The sequence below is a fragment of the Scyliorhinus canicula genome, chromosome 26 (assembly GCF_902713615.1).
Source record: "Scyliorhinus canicula chromosome 26, sScyCan1.1, whole genome shotgun sequence".
Lineage (NCBI taxonomy): Eukaryota > Metazoa > Chordata > Chondrichthyes > Carcharhiniformes > Scyliorhinidae > Scyliorhinus > Scyliorhinus canicula.
Window position 1 is genome coordinate 7,331,361 of NC_052171.1, and position 20,239 is coordinate 7,351,599.

General features: G+C 53.0%; 1 protein-coding gene across 1 annotated transcript in view; it reads left to right on the top strand.

The window, feature by feature from the left end:
• The window catches only part of LOC119957547 (ankyrin-1-like), a 299,752-nt gene that overhangs the window by 270,650 nt on the left and 8,863 nt on the right, over nucleotides 1-20,239 (top strand). Inside the window, exons 41-43 of the mRNA XM_038785694.1 lie at nucleotides 865-1,252; nucleotides 12,357-12,440; nucleotides 16,847-16,996. Of these exons, the coding sequence (XP_038641622.1) occupies nucleotides 865-1,252; nucleotides 12,357-12,440; nucleotides 16,847-16,996 (622 nt within the window). The remainder of the gene's footprint in view (nucleotides 1-864; nucleotides 1,253-12,356; nucleotides 12,441-16,846; nucleotides 16,997-20,239) is intronic.

Below are 20,239 nucleotides of genomic sequence, written 5' to 3' on the forward strand. Positions count from 1 at the left end.
TCACCTCTGCCTTCGCTCCAGTGAGAAAAGCCCTAGCTCCCTCAACCTTTCTTCATAAGACCTGCCCTCCAGTCCAGGCAGCATCCTGGTAAATCTCCTCTGCACCCTCTGCAAAGCATCCACATCCTTCCTATAATGAGGCAACCAGAACTGGACACAATATTCCAAGTGTGGTCTAACCAGGGTTTGATAAAGCTGCAGCAAAACTTTGCGGCACGCAATACGCAATAGGGGCCTCACGGTAGCATGGTGGTTAGCATCAATGCTTCACAGCTCCAGGGTCCCAGGTTCGATTCCCGGCTGGGTCACTGTCTGTGTGGAGTCTGCACGTCCTCCCCGTGTGCGCGTGGGTTTCCTCCGGGTGCTCCGGTTTCCTCCCACAGTCCAAATATGTGCGGGTTAGGTGGATTGGCCATGCTAAATTGCCCGTAGTGTAAGGTTAATGGGGGGGATTGTTGGGTTACGGGTATACGGGTTACGTGGGTTTGAGTAGGGTGATCATTGCTCGGCACAACATCGAGGGCCGAAGGGCCTGTTCTGTGCTGTACTGTTCTATGTTCTATGTTCTAATACTCCAAATGCGGCCTAACCAAGGTTTTATCTCACTACAACATGATTTCCCAACTGCTGTACTCAATGGCCCAATGTTGAGTGGGCAGTGAATTGAGAATGTTTGCACTGAAACGTCCTGTAGCTGGTTTGACAAACGGAACATGAGGAGGCCAAGACTTGACCTTCTGATCGCGAAGCGGCTCAATGGCCGACACTGTTGGCCCTGAACTCTTGACCGGAACATGTGCCTTGTGACTTTGTTCCATCCTCCAGGAATGAGTTAATCGTGCCCCAATTTATCTTTTTCCAAAGGTCCCAAGCGTTGCCTTACAGTTCCACCGTGACATTTCAAACGGTCCGTGAGGAGAGGGGAAGGGTGCCCGAGTTGGAGGGAACCTCCGTTGCTCCCTCGATAGCCGCGTCCTGGAAGCCCAGCTTCGTCATGTCGCAGAAGGAGGCCTGGGCCGAGGTGCTGGAGCAGAGGCCGATGGAGAAGCTGCCTCTCGCCGGCAAGCTGGAGACGGGCAGGCTGCGGGTGACCGAAGAGAGGCTGGTACAGCCGGTGCACGACCAGACCCAGCTCAAATCGCTGCGTTACTTCGATCTGAAAGATCTGGAGAATCCCCTCGGCTTATCGTCCACGGACCCGAGGAGCAGCTGGATCACTGTGGAAGAGGGGAGCGTGTGCTCAAGTGAAGAGGTGAGGGACTTCTTCCTTGTCTTCGTTTCTGGGGGCGGGAGGAGGGCCGGGGGGGGGGGGGGGGGGGTTGGAGGGTGGAATTGGGAGAGGAACTCTAAAAACGAGTCTTGTGCACGGTCAAAATCGGCAAGTTTCTGGGTGAAATTGAAGGCTTGCCACTCGACCATCCAAGCCGATTGCACTGCAGATACTAGACAGCCTGGTGCCCCCCCACCCTCATCTGGCAGCCGATTGGGCAGGGTGGTGGTGGGGGGAGGGGGGGGGGCAATACGATTGGCTCAATCCCCAATTGGCGACATTGAATAGCCCATCTGCACCCATTTTCCTGGCTCACTCGGGAACAATGCGTCCAGCTCCAAATCCTTCGTGGGAACAGCTTCCCCAGGGAAGGAGGAATGGGAGGAAAAGGGGAAGGAATCCTGGTTCCTCCTGATGGAATATTATTACAACTTATTACGCAAATGACATCGGTGCAATTTCCACCTTTAGCATAGGTGTCAAAGTCGCCGTAGACCCAGATGGGCGTAGGCCGCTTTCCCCTTTGACGGGGGAGAGCTGACTGGTGGTGGTTTAACCTGAGGGTCACCAAACCTCAGGCGGGGAGGGGGAGGGGGAGGGGGGGTGAATAACCTCAGCCATGACGGAGATTGAAGCCCAGGTGTTGGCCCCTCTCTGCGTCACGAACCAGCCGTTCGGCCAGCTGAACCGGTGACTGTCGCAGCTGGACCGAGAGGAGAGGTACATGGCGGGGAAGTTACCTCGCTGAAGTCGGGGTCGCGACCTGCGGGCGGGTGTCGGGAGGGTCGCGGAGCCATCCGTCGTGACTGTGCAAATTCGGGCGCAAAAGCCGGCTTTTAACGATGCCAGCTGCGAGCGGCCGTCAAAATGACGGCCGCGACCACATTATAAAAATGTGGTCGCACTGCGCATGCGTGCCCGCTTATCGGTGCACAGCCATGAGCGGACATGCAAGCGCAGTACGCCCAGAATTTGTGAGATGGTCGCAGCCGTCATTTTGAAGGCCACTCGCAGCCGGCGTTGTTAAAAGCTGGCTTTTGCGCCCGAATTTGCGCAATCGGAGACGCAGGAGAAAATCTTATGTTTAATTTAATGTAACGTTCCTGCCTGAAGGGCTGGCAGAGACAGGTCACCCCCCCCCCCCCCCCCCCCCCCCCCCTCTGAACGTCGACGTCACGTGCTTTGGGCGCGATTGCGATTCCTCCATTTTGTCAGCAGCAAACAAGGTGAGAGAAAATGGTGGGTCGCAGAGGTCGGCCGGCATGGGTTTCGGAGGTCAGCCGGCGTGGGTCGCGGAGGTCGGAGGTCGGCCGGCGTGGGTCGCGGAGGTCGGAGGTCGGCCGGCGTGGGTCGCGGAGGTCGGCCGGCGTGGGTTGCGGAGGTCGGAGGTCGGCCGGCGTGGGTCGTGGAGGTCGGCCGGCGTGGGTCGCGGAGGTCGGAGGTCGGCCGGCGTGGGTCGCGGAGGTCGGAGGTCGGCCGGCGTGGGTCGCGGAGGTCGGAGGTCGGCCGCCGTGGGTCGCGGAGGTCGGCCAGTTGGTAAAAATGTGTCCCCAGAAAAAAGGTTTGAAAAACCCCCTGGTTTAGACCTTACCAATACAATTCGGCCGCCTGGCACTCGCTGTGAAGCAGGTCAGAGGTCGCTCGTCGGCAGGAAGTTGCTTGTTTTCCCTCCAAGCCCATGTCAGCCAGCTCTGGGACATTAATAGATTGAGAAAACCAGGCCAAATGAGGAGCTGCCGTCCTCACACCACAGTGTGAAGGACAGAAACGTGATCCGACTGTCCCCTGCTGTAAGGCCTTTTCCAAATATAAGCTCAAGCTGGGCCTGATGAGTAGGGTTCACCTCCTCCCCGAACTGACAAGACATCCGTGTGATTCCAAAGGGGAAAACCGTTCCACCACGAGCCATGGATGAAAAGTGAGATGTGGGGGGGGGATGGACTCGGTAGTGAGGCATGAGAAGCAAGTGAACGTTCCTGGTTCGCCCACTGTGCTCGTCCAGCTTCTGCCCGGTGTGTGTTTCGGTTTCGGTGACTGGGTAGTGGCGAAGACAGTTTACAGTCGACAGCGATGGCACCGTGGTTAGCATTGCTGCCTCACAGCTCCAGAGTCCCGGGTTCGATTCCCGGCTTGGGTCACTGTCCGTGCGGAGTCTGCACGTTCTCTGCGTCTCTGGTTTATTAGGCTAGTGCCAATACCACTAGGCCGAAGCCTCCCCGTATTGAGAGCTGATCGGGTCCATGTCCCTAGTGAATAGCGATGTGCAAAGGGACATTTCTATAGTAACTTGGACAGCTTCAGCATCCCAAAATGGCTGAAGGATGGTCAGGATATGCCGGGGATAACACCCACACACCGTGTTCCACCGTCGAAGACCTTAGTCTCTCATCTGGGCAGCACGGTAGCATGGTGGTTAGCACTGTTGGCTTCACAGCTCCAGGGTCCCGGGTTCGATTCCCCGCTGGGTCACTGTCTGTGCGGAGTCTGCACGTTCTCCCCGTGTCTGCGTGGGTTCCCTCCGGGTGCTCCGGTTTCCCCCCACAGTCCAAAGGTGTACAGGTTAGGTGGATTGGCCATGCTAAATTGCCCTTAGTGTCCAAAAAGGGTTGGGTGGGGCGACTGGGTTCCAGGGCTGGGGTGGAGGGCTTGGGTAGGGTGCTCTTTCCAAGGGCTGGTGCAGACTTGATGGGCCAAATGGCCTCCTTCTGCACTGTAAATTCTCTGATTCTATGATCCTCCCCGTACAGTCCGTCAGGTAGACATCTTGCAGAGAGCCCAGTACCTGGCAGCCGGTGCTCAGCACACATTGACCAGCTTGTTGAGCGAGCCGCACCAACACCCATCTCTTCAGTTAGACGGAACAAATATATTTTTAGTCCTGTGGGAATCCACCGAGTAACACGTGTGTGTGTGGGTGACTGTGTGTGTGTGTGTGTGACTGTGTGTGTGTGTGTGTGTGTGTGTGTATGAAAGATGGGTGACTGTGTGTGTGTGTGACTGTGTGAGTTTGACTGTGAGTGTGTGTGTGTGAGAGACGGGTGACTGTGTGTGAGAGAGAGAGACGGGTGAGTGTGTGTGACTGTGTGTGTGTGTGAGTGTGACTGTGTGTGTGTGTGAAACAGGTGACTGTGTGTGAGTGTGTGTGTGTGACTGTGTGTGTGACTGTGTGTGTGTGTGTGACTGTGTGTGTGTGTGTGTGACTGTGTGTGAGTGTGACTGTGTGTGTGTGTGAAACAGGTGACTGTGTGTGAGTGTGTCTATGAAAGATGGGTGACTGTGTGAGTTTTACTGTGAGTGTGTGAGAGACGGGTGACAGTGTGAGTGTGAGAGGTGGGTGACAGTGTGAGTGTGTGTGTGAGACGGGTGACTGTGTATGTGTGTGAGTGTGTGTGTGAGAGACGGATGACTATGTGTGTGAGTGGCGGGTGACAGTGTGTGTGTGAGACGGGTGTGTGTGTGGGGGGGGAGATGGGTGACTGTGTGTGTGTGTGAGATGCGTGACTGTGTAAGAGGCTGGTGACTGTGAGTGTGTGACGGGTGACTGTGTGTGAGAGAGGCGGGTGACTGAGTGTGTACTTGTGTGTGTGTGAGAGAGGCGGGTGACTGTGTGAGTGTGTGAGTGTGTGTGTGAGAGACGGGTGACTGTGAGTTTGTGACGGGTGACTGTGTGTGTGAGAGACGGGTGACTGTGAGTGTGTGACGGGTGACTGTGTGTGAGAGAGGCGGGTGACTGAGTGTGTACTTGTGTGTGTGAGAGAGGCGGGTGACTGTGTGTGTGTGTGTGTGAGAGGCGGGTGACTGTGTGTGTGTGTTAGACGGGTGACTGTGTGTGTGTTAGACGGGTGACTGTGTGTGTGTGTGTGTGTGTGTGTGTGTGAGAGGTGGGTGTGTGGGGGGGGGAGATGGGCGACGGTGTGTGTGTGTGTGAGAGATGGGTGTGTGGGGGGGGAGATGGACGACGGTGTGTGTGTGTGTGAGAGGTGGGTGTGTGGGGGGGGAGATGGGCGATGGTGTGTGTGTGTGTGAGAGACGGGTGTGTGGGGGGGAGATGGGCGACAGTGTGTGTGTGTGTGTGTGTGAGAGACGGGTGTGTGGGGGGGAGATGGGCGACAGTGTGTGTGTGTGTGTGTGTGTGTGAGAGATGGGTGTGTGGGGGGGGAGATGGGCGATGGTGTGTGTGTGTGTGAGAGATGGGTGTGTGGGGGGGGAGATGGGCGACGGTGTGTGTGTGTGAGAGGTGGGTGTGTGGGGGGGGGAGACGGGTGACTGTGTGTGTGTGTGAGAGGGGTGTGTGGGGGGGGAGAGACGGGTGACAGTGTGTGTGTGTGTGAGACGGGTGTGTGGGGGGGGGGAGAGACGGGTGACAGTGTGTGTGTGTGAGAGACGGGTGTGTGGGGGGGGAGATGGGTGACTGTGTGTGTGTGTCTCAGACAGACAGACAGACACCGGGGCTCAGAGTGGGTCCCACAGCCCAATACAGATGTTCCGAGGTTCTCGAAGAGAATGCGTGACACAACCCAAAACACCCAAACCGCAGGATAAAACATTAGGCAGCACGGTGCCGCAGTGGTTAGCAGTACTGCCTCACAGCGCCAAGGTCCCAGGTTCGATCCTGGCCCCTGGGTCACTGCCCGTGTGGAGTTTGCACATTCTCCCCATGTCTGCGTGGGTCTCACCCCCACAACCCAAAGATGTGCAGGGTAGGTGGATTGGCCATGCTAAATTGCCCCTCGGTGTGCAGGGATGTGCAGGGTAGGTGGATTGGCCAGGCTAAATTGCCCCTCGGTGTGCAGGGATGTGCAGGGTAGGTGGATTGGCCATGCTAAATTGCCCCTCAGTGTGCAGGGATGTGCAGGGTAGGTGGATTGGCCATGCTAAATTGCCCCTCGGTGTGCAGGGATGTGCAGGGTAGGTGGATTGGCCATGCTAAATTGCCCCTCGGTGTGCAGGGATGTGCAGGGTAGGTGGATTGGCCATGCTAAATTGCCCCTCGGTGTGCAGGGATGTGCGGGTTAGGTTACGGGATTAGGGCAGGGTGAGTGGGGAGCCGGATGGAGAGCTCTTTCGCGAAGGACGGTGCAGACTCGATGGGCCGAATGGCCCCCTTCCGCACTGGCGGGAATCCACGGGAAAGCGATCCCTTTGAACGAGCTTTTCTAGCCGCCTGTTCGAACGTCTCCAACCGCAGCTTGGCGTCGGCGCTGCCGTGGAAACTCCTTCCGACGGTGCTGCGCAAATGCAAGTTGTTGTTGCTTAAGCGGAACATTACGTTTCCTCCTCCCCCCCCCCTCCCCACCGAACGTCCCCTGTGCCGTCCCTCATTCCGGCTGAAGGCCGCTCAGCTGTTGTTCCCGGGTGTCGGATGTCCTGGGAACATTTCCCATGTGCTGACGGGGACGGGGGGCGGGGGGGGGCGGAGTGATCAGGGAAGGGTCAGGTGCCCGAGCCAACAGTGCGGGAGCACCTCAGATTACCCTGCGCAGCTGTGTCTGGGCTGGCTTCAGTCGCCATGCGGAGTCGGGATGCTGACACTGCTCAGCGAGTTACTCATCAGCCTGGTGCTGCTTGGCTTCTTCCTGGTCAGCTGTCAAAATGTCTTTCAAATCGTCTCGGGCACTGTGCAATTTGTGCTGAAATATATCCACCAGGAGTTGGACAAGGAGTTGGGGGAGAGCGAGGCCAGTTCCGACGATGAGGAGATTGTCACCACCAGGGTCACTCGGCGGAGGCTGATTGTCAAGGTAGAGTCTGCCGTGCAGTGGCCTTGTTCCTCTGCTTCTTAAATATCCTGCACGGGTTTGAGTGTGCCCTGCTATTCACTCTGTGTATACTGGGGCCGTTGCTTTTGACTCAATCTGCTGATTCAAGCCGGTCTTTATATAGCCTGCTGTGTGTGTGTGTGTGTTAGCTGGGCTGCATGTCAGTGGAATGGTATGTGTGCAGGCTTCATCCCCTGCGGATCATTAGCAATGCCCTGTATGGTTTGGAGAGGCGATTAACTAACGGGCGATTTTGTGCATGTGGGGGAGAGCTGCTTACATTGTCGGTGTGATGTCGTTGGAACCAAAGTCGCTCCTTCGCGGTCAAACGTACATGTAGAATGTCTGTGCGGAGTCTGCACGTTCTCCCCCGTGTGTGCGTGGGTTTCCTCCGGGTGCTCCGGTTTCCTCCCACAGTCCAAAGATGTGCAGGTTAGGTGGGTTGGCCGTGCTAAATTGCCCCTTAGTGTCCAAAACGGTTAGGTGGGATTACGGGAATGGGGTAGGGGCCTGGACGTAAGTAGGGTGCTCTTTCCAAGGGCCGGTGCAGACTTGATGGGCCGAATAGCTTCCTTCGGCGCTGTAAATTCTATGATGCCTCACGCACTTGCTGGAGGACCCCAAACGTGACCCCCAGATCCTGCGCTACCCCCTGCTGGAGGAAGCGTGAACAGCACGTCTGTGTGCTTTGGGGATTGAAAGCTAACCCGCAGAGGGACCGGGAGCACGATGCAGGTTGAACATGACAACGTCTATACTTGAGAGAGAGGGGGGGGGGGGTCTCCGAGTGCATGAGCATGGCTGTTGGTTTGTGGTGTTTCAAACTCGCGTTAACTGAGTGCTGTCCATGAACTTTGCTTCAACTGTGATTGGCAAGACGCTCTGAACAGGGAAAGCGAGGTCAACAATCACCCTCTTCAGGCAGTGCAGAAACCTGCGAGTGGGCGTTGGACAATATGGCAGACTGGCTGGAGGATTAACATTGTGGTTAAGATAAAGCTGCTACCGACTGATACTGCGGTTATGGTGCACATGTACAGAGTGCCTCACAGACCCATTCAATAGAATTGCTCCCTGGTATAGGGCGGCAGGGTGGCACAGTGGTTAGCACTTGCTTCACAGCGCCAGGGTCCCAGGTTCGATTCCCGGCTTGGGTCACTGTCTGTGCGGAGTCTGCACGTCCCCCCCCCGTGTCTGCGTGGGTTTCCTCCGGGTGCTCCGGTTTCCTCCCACAGTCCAAAGACGTGCAGGTTAGGTGGATTGGCCACAATCAGTTGCCCCTTTAGTGTCCAAAAAGGTTAATTGGGGTTACTGGGTTAAGGGGGATGAGATGGAGGAGGTGTGTGCTTGAGTGGGGTGCTCTTTCCAAGGGCCGGTGCAAGACTCGATGGGCCGAATGGCCTCCTCCTGCACTGTAAATGCTATGATTCAACTCGCATCTGTCAGCAGGGATCTGCTACCCAGGTCCCAAGGCTAACCAATCGCTCAGTTCCTGCTCTGGGTTTTTGCATGATTGTGATTTGCATTTCCAAAGAGGTGAGCGGGGAATACAGACAGCTTTCTCTGGTTTGATCATTGAAGTCTGGAGTTGCTGTTTTGCATTATCGAGACGAATGAACATTGTAAAGTGCAAAGACTTTGTGATGTGGAAAGAGAGCAGGGCAGTATGAGTAGTTTTGGGTGGTAGTTGTAAAGACACAGAGGTCTCCTTTATTACAATCCCAACCATTGCTTGGGTGCCAGACACAAACCCCACTTTTAATTTGTAAGATTGAGAGGAAAGAGTACTTCACTCCAGGTGTGATTCCAATCACAATTAGCTGTATGGTATATTAAAGCAAACTTTATTGTTCATGAATCCTTCAAACTGCAACATCACAAAGAAAAAGAACCTTCAGTTACCGGTTAAACAATGTGTTAAACACAGTAGTGCAGTGGTTAGCACAGTTGCTTCACAGCTCCAGGATCCCTGGTTCAATTCCGTTCTTGGGTCACTGTCTGTGTGGAGTCTGCACGTTCTCCCGCCCCGTGTGTGCGTGAGTTTCATCCGGGTGCCCCGGTTTCCTCTAGACCAAAGATGCGCATGTTTGGTGGATTGGCCATGATCAATTTCCCCTTCATGTCCAAAAAAGGTTGGGTGGGGTTATGGGAATAGGGTAGAGGTGTAGGCTTAGTTAGGGTGCTCTTTCCAAGGGTTGGTGAAGACTCATTGGGCCGAATGGCTTCCTTCTGCATTGTAAATTCTATGATTCTATTAACAGAACAATGAAACACTCCTAACTGCTATCTTTTATCTCCACTCAAACCAAAACCCACCTCCGGTCAGAATCCACATTTAAATACAGTTAGCAGTCCAAGGAGTACTTGCTGTAAAGAGATATCTTCGATAAACCACTTTGAGAGAGAGAGATCCTGCAGGAAACAAGTTGCACAATTCTTGCCTGTGTTAAACGACTGTTTAAACTGCCAGCCTTTCCGGAAAGTTCTATTTTCAGGCAAAAATCTTTTTCAACAAAGCTGCTGGGAAAGTAGCTGCTCGTCTATTGGAAGACGGATCGAAACTCAACTCAAACTCCAAAACTGTTTCAGCCCTGGCTCCTCCCATTAACTACATAATTTTACTAAGCTAATTACCTACTCCCCGGGGAACCCTCTTGATATAAACAAAATTCCACTCACCCAACTCTGGCAAACAAAATTCACGGCTGGAATTAATTGTGACCGTTTTATGATGCTTTAATAGCACCTCTGTCTCCAAAAGGTGCGTCGCTGTCTTTCAAACCAGGATTTTTAAAAACGTGACTGCGGTATTCAAACACACACTCACCCAAAAGACAGTGAATCCCATTCACAGTCCAAAACCCACGGATAGAATTTCAGATTGCCAAATTCAACTTCAGCGTTGCTGGAAAATTACACAGGCAGTCGAAGCTTTTCGCATTGCACTTCTCAGGACGGATGCAAGAATGCCAAATTTCCAAGGGAGTCACAATTAATGGATGGAGCCCATAAAGATTCGTAAGGAAATTCTTCCATGAATAATGTGCTATTTCAGTGCTGGGTCATATACCCCAATAACTGACACGTCGTCTCAAACAACACTTTGGAGAGAGTACAGTGAAGGTTTACCAGGATGTTGCCTGGTATGGAGGGGATTAGCTATGAGGAGAGATCGAATGAACTGGGATTGTTATCACTAGAGAGACGGAGGCTGAGGGGCGACCTGATAGACGTTTATAAATTTATGAGGGCTATAGGTAGGGTGAACAGTTGAAGGCTTTTTCCCAGGGTGGAAATGACAATTACAAGGGGGCAGAAGTGCAAGGTGAGGGGGGGGAAGGTTCAGTGGAGATGTGCGGGGGATGTTTTTTTACACAGAGGGTGGTGGTGGCCTGGAATGCGCTGCCAAGTGAGGTGGTTGAGGCAGATACGTTAGCGACCTTTCAGACTTAGCTGGATAGGCACATGAACAGACAGGGTGTAGAAGGATACAGGCGGTTGGTCTAGATAGGACACGTGATCAGTGCAGGCTTGAAGGGCCGAAGGGCCTGTTCCTGTGCTGTATTGTTCTTTGTTCATTTTGGATGTTTTCAATCGGCAGAGTCCTGACAGAGTGCTCCGCCACTCGGTGCTCACAAAACTCAGAACATCATGTCTCATGTTGGACCTGATTCAGCAATTGGACAACACCTGCTGAGCAATCCCGAGTGTGCTAAGAATTGCACAAACAAACAATTTAAGATCATCACGGTCTAGCTTGCTGGACTCAACATATATTTGCAGGCCGTTACCTGGTCTCTGCAGGCAAAAGGGACATGACCAGGCAATGAGCCTTTTTAAAACAGGCAAAAACCTGGGGCAGCAACAGTCCCTTGTTGCATTCGGCATGGAAGCCCCACAACCAATCACAGTCGGCTGGCCAACCAATCGGCACCCTCTTCTCATGAAGTATAAATTGTTCCCTTTGAAATTTGGTGTTCTTGTGGCTGTCCTGGTGAAAAGCTTGAATCGCGTGTCTCTCTTTATTTCAAGCAATGCTCAAATTCGGTGATACCCACTATCTGAATTTAATGTTGCTTGGTTGTTGCAGACATAGACCGACTGTTAAAATGGGTGGGCCAGGTGAAGATGGACTAAAGATTAGACATTGGTGAATCAAATTGTAGGATTCTCCAATCAGGCAGGTACCTGAGAGTGGCCTACATTCTCACATTAATAGTTGTGCCATCTTCCTCTAGACTGATGACCCTGAAAGTGTACTTGTGACAAGATAGGGGAGCGCGGTGATGCAGTGGGTTAGCCCTGCTGCCTCACGGCGCTGAGGTCCCAGGTTCAGTCCCGGCTCTGGGTCACTGTCCGTGTGGAGTTTGCGCGTTCTCCCCGTGTTTGCGTGGGTTTCACCCCCCCACAACCCAAAGATGTGCAGGGTAGGTGGATTGGCCACCCTAAATTGCCCCTTAATTGGAAAAAATGAATTGGGTACTCTAAATTTATAAAAGGGAAAAAAAAGATAAATTTGATCACTTCACGAGAAAGAGACGCGAGGAAGGTGGGACAGAGATGAATCCGTAGCTGGTTCCAAGTGTTAGAATTTGCACCGTTCGCACTGTGTGGTCAATTGCTGCTTTTACCAGCCGCTCGCTGCTCTATCACAGGCTGAAACTGACTTTCCTCCTCAACCAGCAAACTGTGTTGAGCACAGAGCACAGACGCACGGCGTTAGCCCAGGATTAAAACGAGGCGCAAGGTCTGTGAGGTCTCCCAGGAACACAGGCATCAAGCAGATGTTCTGTGAGACACAGCGCCACAGTGACCAGGTTGGCAATGGCATTGCGACTTAACGACTGCCAAAGCTGTGTGCTTTTGACCTTGAACCTCGAGAGAGTATCGCCTGGTAGTCTTGTGGACATCAGCGGGGCAGCGGGAAGAGAGAGATGGGCGGGGCGGAGTTCAGAGTTTAAGATTAGGGTGGTTAGCACTGCTGCTTCGCAGCTCCAGGGTCCCAGGTTCGATTCCAGCCTTGGGTCACTGCCTGTGCGGAGTCTGCACGTTCTCCCCGTGTGTGCGTGGGTTTCCTCCGGGTACTCCGGTTTCCTCCCACAGTCCAAAGACGTGCAGGTTAGGTGGATTGGCCATGATCAATTGCCCGTAGTGTCCAAAAGGTTGGGTGGGGTTACTGGGCGACAAGGATAGGGTGGGAGGTGTGGGCTTGGCTGGGGTGCTCTTGCCAAGGGCCGGTGCAGACTCGATGGGCCCAATGGCCTCCCCCTGCACTGTAGATTCTCTGATTAGCATCCGACTGATCCTTGTTTGGTTGCGTCACACAGGGAGAAGAAGCAAAGAACATTCCGGGCGAATCGGTCACGGAAGAGCAGTTCGTGGATGAAGATGGCAACCTGGTCACGAAGAAGGTAATGTTCCTCGGGGCCGGGTGGATTAAAGTGGGCATCATGTCATGTGAGCAATGGAAGGGGTTTGCAAACGCCAAGCGTTGTGTTCACTGATGAAGGGTCGGTTGACATTTCAGTCGATCATCTTGCTGCGAAGATTGACGTCCTTATGTCACCCGAGTGGCACTTTGACATCAGGGACGCTGTCACTGCGCCTGAACGAAAGGGCAAGCTCCAAGACTTTATTTGGAAGTTTTTGTATTCAACAAATTTTCAACAGTTTTACCATTTGCAGCAGCCCCAAACCCCCCTCCCCCTCCCCACCCCCTCGCTCAACGGGAACCAACTCCCCAACGAGCATGATAAACAAACGGCAACTATTGTCGAACCCATCTCTCACCCACCCGACCAGAGCAAATGTCACCTTTCCCAGGGTCAGGAACTCCAGGTCCCCTCCCCCCTCTTCCCTCCCCCCTCTTCCCTCCCCCCTCTTCCCTCCCCCCCTCTTCCCTCCCCCCTCTTCCCTCCCCCCCTCTTCCCTCCCCCCCCTCTTCCCTCCCCCCCTCTTCCCTCCCCCCCTCTTCCCTCCCCCCTCTTCCCTCCCCCCTCTTCCCTCCCCCCTCTTCCCTCCCCCCTCCTCCACGCTGAGGCACAGGGGGGGAGAAGCTGACCTCCACCCCAACAGGACCCGCCCGATCAGCGAGGCGAAGGCCAAAGACATCTATAGGTGGTTCACAGGGCCCCTCCCACATTGCTCAGAGTCTTCCTCTACCCCCCCCTTGAACAGCTCGACTTGGTAAGATGTGCCCTGCACACCACCTTCAGCTGTCTCAACCCCAGCCTCGCCCACAAACTCGAGGCACTCGCCCTCCTCAGCCTCTCACATCACAATCTCTCCTCCAGATCGTCCTCCCACTTTGCCTTAACCCCCTCCACCCTCTCTTCCTCCAAATTCCTCCTGTAAATGACCCAAACAACCCCCCCCCTCTCTCCAACCTCCCGCTGACAGCGTCTCCTCCGGCAACGAGGAGGCAAGTGCTCTCGGGAAAGGTGGGTAGACCTTCCTGGCAGAATCCCGCATCTGGATGTACCTGAAGCTTCCGCCCCACGCCAACCCGAACCTCTCGCCCAACTCCTCCAAACTTGCACATCGCCCTCCCAGAAACAGATCCTTCATTTCTTTGATTCCCGCTCTCTTCCCGTCTCCGGAACCTTACATCCATCCTCCCCATGATTCCCCCTAATCGCCCCCCACCCCGACCCCGCTCCCAGCCTAAAATGCTGCCTGAACAGCCTCCATATCATCAACGTGGCCACCGCCATTGGCAATGCCCAGAACCGTGACCCCTTGCAAGAGCCCGGCTCCATCGTCACACACACACACACACACAACCCCCCCCCCCCCCCCCCCCCCGCCTCCCCGCTCAACCTTCTCTGCATTTGCCGCCCAATAATAGACGTCAACTTTGGGGGGGGTGCCCTAACAGAGGCCTGCCCTTATGCAGCATCACCTTCCCAATACTAGCTGCCTTGCCCGCCCAAACAAACAAGGAGGTCACCCCCTTAAAAACAAAAGAGGCCTTTAGCAAAATGACCGGCAGGATCAGGAATGGCAGCAAAACATTTATCTTTACTGCCTGTACCCGGCCCGCCAACGGCAGAGGGAAAGCTTAAAGTTGACCTTTATCCTTCCAGTGAAAAGACATGGGGTGGGGAGGGGTGGGACGTCAATCTGAAACTTGCCCACTTGAGGTGATGGCTGCTGAGCCACTCCATCAGATTGGCTGTTGTTCAATTCGGGATTGCCACAGAGTGAGCCGAGTGTGGGTTATCTCTGTGTGAGGGTGATTAACGGGTGGGAATCTGACAGTGCTGGGGACCCTGGGAAGGTGACCTCCGAGTGTTCACGCTCGGCCAATTCAAAGAGGGCCGTTAAGAGGCAACCACATTGGCTGTAGGTCTGGAGTCGCGAGTAGGCCAGATTCCTTGCCCCGTCGGGACATTAGACAATGTCTTTGAGCGAGAATGTCGAACGAACAACGTTCAATCGGCCAACTGCAAGGCCTGTCTCTCGATTGCCACTTCGCTGGCACTGGGACTCGCTGATGCCCTTCTATGTTGGGCTGGCCTCCTGCAATCCGGAGCGAACGCTGAGAGTCAGGACTAGTCCGGAATGGCCCTCGGCGGGGGGGGGGGGCTGGGCGCACCGGCAGGAATCGCTTGAACCTTGGAGTTCCCCGGCTCAATCCCATCGCCGGAGGGCGCAGCCAATTGGTCGACCCACTTCCCTTGGGAGAAGCAGGGGGGGGGAAACTATCAGCGGAAAACCAACAGAACTTGGAGAGGAACAGGAAGCAGCCTGCCCTTTATTCCAGGAACACCGATGGAGCTGAATATCCCGGGAAGTGGCTACCCCATGACAATGCATTCAGACACCACCTCTCTCCCCCCCCAACCCGGTCCGAATCAGTACTCCCGACACCTTGAACTAATCTGAAGTGGATACAGCAGCCTGGAGCTTCCAACACTGATCAGATTTAATTCCCATGAGGCAGTATTCATGGGCATCGGAAAACCATTTCCGCTTCAGGCAAGGGGAGATCCGGAAGGTTTCGGGATAGCTCCGGGACTGGAGCAGAGGAAGCCGAGAACAGCCTGGTGAAGGAGATCCAGGTGAGCAGGATCTTCAAGAAGCACAAGGGGGAATGGAAGCCACCTTGTCCTGGTACACTGTAATTTACGTCAAGACAGAAGATTAACCTTTTATTTTCTTTAAGAGGGGGAGTCTGTGAGGAAAGAGTTAATGTTCCCCAGTATTCAAGTTCGATTTGGGGTTTTAAATTGTTTAGTAAATTGTACTTCTTGTTTCATAGACTGCACCAGTATATAAAGGGGGTGGCACTGTGGTGTTTTTGGAGAAGTGTTAATGAACACAGTAAACCTGGAGTCAAAGATAATAATAATCGCTTATTGTCACGAGTAGGCTTCAGTGAAGTTACTGTGAAAAGCCCCTAGTCGCCACATTCCGGCGCCTGTTGGGGGAGGCCGGTACGGGAATTGAACCCGCGCTGCTGGCCTTGTTCTGCATTACAAGCCAGCTGTTTAGCCCACTGTGCTAAACCAGCCCAAGTCAAGACCTGCTTTCGAGTTGTTGTTATCAGAGAGTTGCCATCGGAGCTCAACACGCCTTCACCTCCAGGATCCCTCTCCTACCCACCAGAGCCCACTCTCCCTGCCCTCATACCATTCCTCCTGCAGATCAGGGGGTACCCTGAGCAAGGTGCTATCCCATGTGATGACCGGCCAAGTGGAATAGCACCGGACCGACTCTTTCTAGGTGAAATCCTCGGGGACCTTTCCAGGGTGAATGTTGATGGAGAATTTGCCAAGGCTCCTGATGTGATTCCGAATTCCTCTTCAGACCTCCGGAAGCCAAGTGGGCTGCAAAAGGTGACATTCCTTTGCATGGTTTGTGAAAGTCTACGTTTGGTATGCTCCCAGTCAGCTGGTCCCTTTTGAGCGAGGATGTTTCACTTAAAGACCTGTCCCCCCCCCCCCCCCCCCCCCCACTCCCCCCACTGCAGAATGTCACACAGCCTCCTGACTGAGCGCGAGCGGCCAACGCCATTGCCCGTCAGCTCCCACTGGGAGGTAGCTCCCACTGGGAGGTAGCTCCCAGGATTAAGTCCCAACTCTTGATACAGGACTGGTGTTTCAGATCGAGACCCCCCCCCCCCACAACCCCAATCTTGGCCGCCTCAGAGGGTGCTCGGGAATTTAAATGAAATGAAATGAAAATCGCTTATTGTCACAAGTAGGCTTCAAATGAAGTTACTGTGAAAAGCCCCTCGTCGCCACATAGGTGTTTGTCGCCAGAACATGTACGGATATATCGTCGTGGAAATAAGATAGTCAGGTGCTTCGAGCTTCATTTCAGGTCATTTATTCGGACACGAGCCGTGGAGGGGCTGAAATGGTCAGAAGGCCACTCCAAACCCCCCCCTTCCCACGTTACAATACTGAGCATATAGTTATACCATGAAGTGACCAACCTCAGAACAAAATCAAGCTTCCGCGGGCCATGTTTACACCAAACAAACCTTGGGAAGTTCTTTAAAAGTTATCTGGTATGTTTTCTGTCTCTGGCTAAAACAAATTTCAAGCAGATTGTCAGCAGAGAAAGGCAGCAGCATTGTTTACATTATTCAACCTTCCAAGAGTCTGTACGGAAATCAGGAAAATATAGCCAAGTATCCCATCATGCTTTTAGCAAGCGCCTTTTCTGATGAAATATAGCCAAGCAACTCGATATTAATGAATGCCCTTAAACGGGCGACTAATCCGCACACAAAATTCCTTTCGACATCTACAGACAGCGAGAAGGATAAACCAGATCGAATGTAATCATGCGGCACATTTTCCCGCAGATTGTTCGGAAGGTCGTTCGAAGGATTACCCCGGCTGAGGGCAAGGAGGAGACGGTGGAGATATTACAGCAAGAACCATCCAGCTCCGAGCATCATGCAGATAACTTCACAAAGTACAGTATATTGACGAGAGACGCCACCAACAGTAAGGTAAAGATGTCCTGTACACGCGGAGCCAAAGGATATGTGTGTGTATGTGTTAACATCAATCAGAACGCACTCGGTTTATTGGGGTTACCCAGTATCCTGACCAAACCCACTCTCACACCGCCGTTCACCTCTTAGTGGTGGCAATGTGGCATCCCGTTTGGAGTAACAACTCCGGGACGGATCAAACCTCCGATGCCTCCGTCTCCGGCAGATAGCGGAGCGGAGGGGGGGGGATCCGAGCCTGCCCAATTAGAGAAGGATCTGGCGGAGTTGGCCAGCTTTGCGAAAGGGAAAATCGGTTGCAGACGCTTCGCCCAACAAGTCGGCCATCTTTGTCATATCTGACACTGTGAATACTGTCCGCCATGCAGGCCGGTTTGGGATGAACTATTTTCGGTTTGTCCAGATTTTGATTGTTACCGAGCTGTCAGACGGTGAAGTTCACTAACACTAGTTGCTTGTTGCACGCCACTCGATTAGCTCTCGATTAGCTCTCGATTAGCTCTCGATTAGCTCTCGATTAGCTCTCGATTAGCTCTCGATGCATCTCCGTGAACAAGAGTCACATTGGACTCGGAACGATAACCCCGGCGCTCCATGCCCGGATGCTACCAGACCGGCTGAGGTTTTCCAGCATTTTCTGTTTCCCTTGCTACCAAAGAGAGTTGGGATGTGGGAGAGGGCGTAGTCTGAGGGACGTGAATGTGCATTTGAACGGGTTTTCAGACACGCACCAGTGCATGAACAGATTGTCTATGTGCCACCTTGTCTGGTTTGATGGTTATCGGTAGAAATCAGCTTGGTAACTGGGTCTGAAGGATTCTCTCACCATGAATTTTCAATGTGCAATTTAGATTCATCTCCGACAATCTCACCACGTGACATATTCTGTTGGGCTTGGATGGCCACATATGCATTGACTGCCGTGTGTGTGTGGGCGCATTTGCAAACACGTGTGTGTGTGTGTGTGTGTGTGTGTACACTGCCATCTATGTGTGGGCGCATTTGCAAACGCGTGTGTGTGTGTGCACACATGTACACTGCCATCTATGTGTGGGCGCATTTGCAAACGTGTGTGTGTGTACACTGCCGTGTGTGTGTGGGCGCATTTGCAAACACTTGTGTGTGTGTGTACACTGCCGTGTGTGTGTGGACACATGTACACTGCCATCTATGTGTGGGCGCATTTGCAAACACGTGTGTGTGTGTGTGTACACTGCCATCTGTGTATGGTGCATTTGCAAACACGTGTGTGTGTGTACACTGCCATCTATATGTGGATGCATTTGCAAACACGTGTGTGTGTGTGTGTGTGTGTGTGTGTGTGCACACTGCCATCTGTGTGTGGATGCATTTGCAAACACGTGTGTGTGTGTGTATGTGTGTGTGCGTGTGTACACTGCCATCTGTATGTGGATGCATTTGCAAACGCGTGTATGTGTGTGTGCACACTGCCATCTGTGTGTGGGTGCATTTGCAAACACGTGTGTGTGTATGTTTGTGTGTGTGTACACTGCCATCTGTGTGTGGATGCATTTGCAAACACGTGTGTGTGTGTGTGTACACTGCCATCTGTATGTGGATGCATTTGCAAACACGTATATGTGTGTGCACACTGCCATCTGTGTGTGGGTGCATTTGCAAACACGTGTGTGTGTGTGTACACTGCCATCTGTGTGTGGATGCATTTGCAAACACGTGTGTGTGTATGTGTGTGTGTGTGTGTGTGTATGTGTGTGCACACTGCCATGTGTGTGTGGATGCATTTGCAAACACGTGTGTGTGTGTATGTGTGTGTGTGTGTACACTGCCATCTGTGTGTGGGTGCATTTGCAAACACGTGTGTGTGTATGTTTGTGTGTGTGTGTACACTGCCATGTGTGTATGGATGCATTTGCAAACATGTGTGTGTGTATGTGTGTGTGTGTGTACACTGCCCCCTGTGTTAATGCATTTGCAAACACGTGTGTGTGTGTGTGTGTGTGTGTGTACACTGCCATCTGTATGTGGATGCATTTGCAAACACGTGTGTGTGTGTGTGTACACTGCCATCTGTGTGTGGATGCATTTGCAAACACGTGTGTGTGTGTGTGTGTGTGTGTTTATGTGTGTGCAGACTGCCATCTGTATGTGGATGTATTTGCAAACACGTGTGTGTGTGTGTGTGTGTACACTGCCATGTGTGTGTGCACACATGTACACTGCCATCTATGTGAGGGCGCATTTGCAAACACGTGTGTGTGTACACTGCCGTGTGTGTGTGGGCGCATTTACAAACACGTGTGTGTGTACACTGCCGTGTGTGTGTGGACACATGTACACTGCCATCTATGTGTGGGCGCATTTGCAAACACGTGTGTGTGTGTGTACACTGACATCTGTGTATGGTGCATTTGCAAACACGTGTGTGTGTGTACACTGCCATCTATATGTGGATGCATTTGCAAACACGTGTGTGTGTGTGTGTGTACACTGCCATCTGTGTGTGGGTGCATTTGCAAACACGTGTGTGTGTATGTTTGTGTGTGTACACTGCCATGTGTGTGTGGATGCATTTGCAAACACGTGTGTGTGTGTGTGTGTGTGTGTATGTGTGTGTGTACACTGCCATCTGTATGTGGATGCATTTGCAAACACGTGTGTGTGTGTACACTGCCATCTGTGTGTGGATGCATTTGCAAACACGTGTGTGTGTGTGTGTGTATGTGTGTGCACACTGCCATCTGTGTGTGGATGCATTTGCAAACACGTGTGTGTGTGTGTGTGTGTGTGTGTACACTGCCATGTGTGTGTGGATGCATTTGCAAACACGTGTGTGTGTGTGTGTGTGTGTGTGTACACTGCCATGTGTGTGTGCACACATGTACACTGCCATCTATGTGTGGGCGCATTTGCAAACACGTGTGTGTGTGTGTGTGTGTACACTGCCATCTGTGTGTGGATGCATTTGCAAACACGTGTGTGTGTGTATGTGTGTGCACACTGCCATCTGTGTGTGGATGCATTTGCAAACACGTGTGTGTGTGTGTGTATGTGTGTGTGTACACTGCCATCTGTATGTGGATGCATTTGCAAACACGTGTGTGTGTGTACACTGCCATCTGTGTGTGGGCGCATTTGCAAACACGTGTATGTGTGTTTGTGTGTGTGTATACACTGCCATCTGTGTGTGGATGCATTTGCAAACACGTGTGTGTGTGTGTACACTGCCATCTGTGTGTGGATGCATTTGCAAACATGTGT